The following is a 5,842-nucleotide window of genomic DNA, read 5'->3' as shown; positions in this document are numbered from 1 at the left end:
AATAAAATTTCCAAGTTCCAGCTAAGTGCCGTAACCCCACTGAAAGACAGCAGGGATTTAACGTTCGTTCTCCATCTTCCTCTAGGCTGCCAGGTATTGAGGAACGGCGCCATTTGAAGCCAGACCACGTTAGTGGCAACAGGTGCACCCTACTGCCCTAGGGAAAATGAGGGGGACCAGCCCCAGGCGGGCCCCAGCCCCTGGCGGCTCCCAGCCGGCTGCTGCAGCTGGCTCTCCCCCGGGAGCCGCCGCACCCTGCTGCCGGGCCGGGCCTGCGCTGGCAGCGCGGGCGGAGGCGCCGCGGCGGACGAGGGGCGGATCAGGCAGCGCGGCGGACAGCCCCCGCACCCGCGCGGCTGGGGTCCTCGCTTGCTATAAGAGCGCGAGGCGGAAGACACGCCCCCTCTTCCGCTGGCGGCTTGCGGTGGTGCCGGGGTGAGTAGCCGTGATGGCGCCGGGGCCTGCCGGCCTGAATCCCCGCAGCCTGCGGGGCATCGCGGCGGGAGCGAGCCGGGCGGGGGCCCCGGGGCGGCCGGCGCCACTCACTGGGGCGGCCTGTGTCTGTATTTGCAGCAGGAACCCGGGCGGGGACAGCACCCACCGAGAGCGCCATGGCCGAGGAAGGGTGAGCGGGGCCGGGGCCGTTGGGGGCGGCGGGCGGAGGGACCGCGCGGGCCGCGTCTCGCCAGGCCGGGCCGGGCCGCGCGCTGCCTGCGCAGGCCCCGTGGCGCGGCCGCCGCGTGCTTCCTGCAGGCGGGAGGCTGGTTGCTCGGCCTGGCTGGCAGGGTCGCTGTGTGCGTGGCTTCCTCTTCTTGGTAAGGGAGCATGGGGAGAGCAGCTGGCTGGCTCGCCAGGAGGATTCAGTCTCTTGGTTTCTGTCAAGTTCATCTTTCAAGTTCTCTTTGCCTTGTTTTTATTCTGTATTTCTTCAACGATTGGATGCTTGCAGGTGAACGGGAAGCTTTTGCTTACAGTTGTAAGATGTTGGCACGGTCAGAGTAATCTGTCTTGTCTTTAGCATTACTGCTGGAGGTGTCATGGATGTTAACACCGCCCTGCAAGAAGTGCTGAAGACCGCACTTATCCATGATGGGCTAGCTCGTGGTATTCGTGAAGCAGCTAAAGCCTTGGACAAGTAAGTGGTGCTTTCTCACTTTGTGGTGAACAGCAAAACTGGGTGAGATACATTGTGATCAGGTATGTTGAACACACAGGTCATTTTGTCGGCATGTATAGTTGAAAGCTTTTGCAAGATCATGTTTTTCTGCTAGTGAGTTTTGTCTTCTGTCTGTTTTGAGTGTTTAACTGTCGTCATAAAATACAGATGCTAAACTCGGAGATTCAAGAATAACAGCATCTAGTGCATTACGTTCTGTCTTTTTGTGACCCCACTGCCATCGAGTTTTCACGTGGCTTGGTTTTGTGGAGTAAATGGAATGATGCTTGCAGTGTGTAGCTTTGGAAATCTAGGGCTCAAGAACATTGTTTTAAGAAGGGGAAGACTCCCCTCCAAATTTTCTAAGTTTTAATTGGGTTAATAGGTTAATATGTATGTCAGATTTAACCTGGAAGAGTTGGTTTAGTTTTTATGAAGAAAACCTGAAATTCATAGCTTGCCTTAGCTTTTTTGCTAGTTTAATCTTCTTTTTGTTGTTGTTGCAGCTGTAAATATTTGCATTGGTACAATATTAAACTTGTCATACATGAGCCAACCACAGTAATTAGTTAGGGTTTATCGGTAGGGTGAAGTATTATATATGTACATATATATATACACATGTGCATACACACCTGTTTGTGTGTGTGTGTGTATACAGGCACATACTTTTAAAAATAGTGCTTAAGTGTAATGCTACAGTGTTTGGCTGATGACTTAACAATTTGTCGGATACCCCTTCACTCGACTTATGAGTGAAAACAGTGGTCTGACAAACCTGTATGCAAAAAGCTCTTAAGACAAGGTACCAAATAATGAAAGAGAAATACAACTTAGACAAGCAACAGCTAGTTTGTAGGACTTCTTTTGAGTTCAGCTACAACTTTATATGCTGTGTGTTAAGAGGATGACGAATGTATAAGATCGATATACATTTGTGTGATGGTTTTTGCTTGGAAGCAAGAACCACCTGAAACTTTCCAGTGAAACCAGTGATGAAGGCCATAGAGAAAACTGACTTTTTTGCAGTGGTCACATTACATTAGATTAAACATGGAAGACCTATACAGCTCTCTCTGTTGTCAGGTATCCCTTTGGTATTCTTAACATTGTACTACAGTATACAAAGATCCTAATTAGAATTGGGGCCCTGTCAATAACAGCTTCATTGAACGTAAGTAGAAAAGATTGTACTGAAGGGGTTATAACAACTTGATACAGAAATTCAAGTTTTTAATAACTACAGTTCTATTGTTAAATTATTGTAATCTGTGGTAATGAAGAAAAAGCAACTTGCTACTTGGTTGCTTTCTAATACTGATGCCAGTCCTTTATTGGCCCTGTGTTTATTCAGTCATTATATCTTTTTTTCAGAGCCTGAGAACTTAGTGGGATTTTTAGAAGCTTCTGAAACTGGAATAGAATCTGATAATAAAGCTAAGAATATCCGAGTAGACTGCTTTTATGTTTTCATATACATAACGGTAGTTCCTATCAAAAGTATAATATTTAAAAAACATACAGTATCTCAAAACTAAAAATTAAACTTAGGTAGCGATTGTCTAGAACTGCACATGCAGAATTTTGTGGTTTTGATTATAAAGGAAGTTTAAGCAGTGTCTGAAGTTACATTTGTCAGGTGTTTTTTTTTTTTTAGACGCCAAGCCCATCTTTGTGTTCTGGCTTCAAACTGTGATGAACCCACATATGTAAAATTAGTTGAAGCACTTTGTGCAGAACATCAGATCAACTTAATAAAGGTGAGTGTCAGAACATTGACACACAAGTTTGGAACTGTTATACTGCTTGAAATATAAGCAGCTTGTTTCAGTGTATAGAGACCTGAACATCTGAAACACTGAGATTCTGTTATGGCTTATCTAAGCAGAATTTCTATTTGCAGCAGTTATTGTTTTAGTTCTTTGCAATTATCATAGAAACACTACAGAAATGAGATTTAAATGGCAAAGGATGTGTATCAGGTATTTTAGAAAGTTAAAGTGAATTTGTCCTGTATAATAAGAATTAATGCTGCAAGTGGTTGTGGAGCATGGGAGGAATCTCACTATGATTGTTTCTTCAAATTAAAATACTTGGAAGCTGTACAGTGATGATACTTTGGCTCCCTCTGCTGATACTTGTGAGGAAAGCAGCCATCCGTTACCCAATACTTCTGAGTGTACAGCAGCTTTTTTGCTGAATCCAGTTATGTTAGAAGTGGCTGGTTCTAATGGGATGCAATGTTTTACGCAGGTTGATGACAACAAGAAACTGGGTGAATGGGTAGGTCTCTGCAAGATCGACAGAGAAGGAAAACCTCGCAAAGTCGTGGGCTGCAGTTGTGTGGTTGTCAAAGTAAGATGATGCCAATTACAGCTTATTTCTTGACTTCTGAAAATGAGCAGTAAAATGAGGTTGCTTTAGATAAGGGACTATTTAATAGAGCTCCTGGATTTTTATTTTTTAAAACAGCTGCTTTCCCCTGTTCATAGTGAAAATAAACTGCTTCCCTGTTCTATGTTCCCTTTCATGTTTATTTAAAAATACTTTTGCTCGTTTCGTGAATTAACAGTTGTCTCCTTGAAGTATCTATGCCCACTTGACAGTAAGTGTTTAAAGGAAAGACCTTTTAACTGAAAGAGATGAAGTTTTGCATCAGAAAAAAAAATGCCAGTTAAATGTGTCTGCTCAACTCGAAAATGTTTTGCAGACCATATTTTAAAATGATACTGGTAAAGTAATGCCACAGTACGAGCCTTGAAGACTTTGTCTTTGAGGTCCCAGGAGATGGCTACATCTTGGCAATAAAGGCTGATGCCTTCTGCATGTGTTTTCATACTTTGCTACTATTTCACATTACTTTCTTTCTTTCTTTCTTTCATCTGCTTTCTTTAAGCAGAAAATAAGAATTTGTTTGGATGCATACAGTGGGTGTTACAGTTGAGCGGAATAGTCCTTTATTAGAATAGTTGTCTTAGAGAATGAAGGGAAAGCATCTGGCATATTGCTTGAGGTTACTTGTATGGACAGAATTCTGGGAATATTTTGGAATGCCTTGAGAAAGTGTCAAGGGTCTCAGTTGTCCTTTTAAAAATTGGTTGTAAAATTTTGAATGGATCAGTATGTTAATAACGGGTTATCTTGTGTTGCAGGACTATGGCAAGGAATCTCAGGCCAAAGATGTCATCGAAGAGTACTTCAAGTGCAAGAAATGAATGGAAAATAAATTTTGAACCTGACTAGTGTGTGTGTGTGTGTTTTAATGTGTGGGTGTCTGGGGTAGTTCTTTGAGTTGCAGAGCATTAACATCAGAAGATAAAAGGACTTTGCAGGTCTTGGTGTAGTTTATTAGTATGTTAACTCTGTCAACTTGCCAAAAAGGTAATGGTGATCCTTGCCATTTGTATTCTAGGGTGCTTCTGTTTCCTGTTCCTTCCCCCAGAGGTTACCAACTTGGGGAACTTGGCACAGCTGTTCGGTTGCAAAAATGCTGATAGAGAATTAATACCTTTGCTTGGCAGTGCTTAGGCCTGTACTCCTGCAGGGATTCTGAATTAACTTTTTAGGGAGAGGCTGAAGTACTGCATCTGTGATGAAAATTGGCTCCCTCTGCTGAAGCAAATGAGAACAGTCTTAATGTTGCCAAACTTCTGGAATGTTGCAGGAATTTTTTTAATGCTATCTTAATTTATTCAGGGAACTTACTTGATGCAAGATGTCATGTTATCATGTCGTGTATGTGTCCTCCAACTCTCAAATTGTGAGTGGAATTAGATTATTATAAGAATTGTCTTGTACTTCTAGATCTGCTTATGTAGAAGTTGAGTATCAAGGTAGCAAAGTTGTTGAGATCTTGCTGCTCAAACAAGGCAGTGTTGAACTCTGACTTGCCCGGAGTCTTGGTTTCTATAGGAGTTAGATGATGTGCAGAACTTGTGTTTTCGTCTGTTTTTGCAAACAAGGTGGGATTCAGACTGAAACACAAAATTACTTTATTCTCTCCTGCAAGTTGTTCTATGTCATTTTCTGGGGAGCAGCTGTCAAGTGGAGTCAAGGAATTGCCTCTGCTACACTGAGAAGTAGGACATGAATGTAAGTATGCGGGGCCGGGCACCTGTAGACCAAGGAAATGAGAATGTGTATGTCGTCTCAGGCTCTTCAGCTTGAATTTTCATTATAGTTTGTAACTTTTAGTTTATATCCACAATCATTCATGTAGTGTGGATGGCTCAGATGCACTTGTAGCCCTCATTAAAGTTCTTCAGTCTCTTTAAGTTTTGTCCCTGTCACAGCTTTCTAGTAGCTAGATGAGGTGGCTTGGATTTTTGACATTCTTGTAGGAATATTTTCAGGCGTGCCTCATGGAGTCACCTGTTCCAACTCTGATTAAAAATGTGTATCTTTGTGCTGAACTTATATATGTTCAGTCTTGTCCGAAATTCTCAGTGAAAGGGTTAAAGTAGCTTTTAACAGGTTAGTTAATATCAAGCAAGTATTGCAAATAGAGGGAAGTGAAATTATGAATGTTTAAGTTTTCTATGTGGATGTTCTTGAATATAGTTGAAATTGTACAATTTCACTCCTGTAGATATGAAATAAGATCTGCAATTAAATTTCTTTAAATTACTGGAGGTTTCTAAGTACTGAGAATAGGAATAATTTATAAGAATATTCATTTCTAAATGG

The 5,842-nt window shown here is 42.4% G+C and overlaps 1 protein-coding gene across 1 annotated transcript; it reads left to right on the top strand.

The window, feature by feature from the left end:
* The first annotated feature begins 294 nt into the window (after positions 1-294).
* On the top strand, positions 295-4,395 carry RPS12 (ribosomal protein S12). Its single transcript, XM_080390363.1, has 6 exons — positions 295-435; positions 574-625; positions 1,019-1,135; positions 2,814-2,916; positions 3,410-3,511; positions 4,309-4,395. Exons 2-6 carry the CDS (start codon positions 612-614, stop codon positions 4,369-4,371), a joined length of 399 nt encoding a protein of 132 aa, XP_080246489.1. The 5' UTR covers positions 295-435; positions 574-611; the 3' UTR covers positions 4,372-4,395.
* Positions 4,396-5,842: the final 1,447 nt, after the last annotated feature.

Source organism: Falco punctatus (assembly GCF_963210335.1).
Source record: "Falco punctatus genome assembly, chromosome: 5".
Taxonomy (NCBI): Eukaryota; Metazoa; Chordata; class Aves; order Falconiformes; family Falconidae; genus Falco; species Falco punctatus.
Note: the sequence above shows the minus strand (reverse complement) of the source record. Positions and strands in the feature narration are given on the sequence as shown.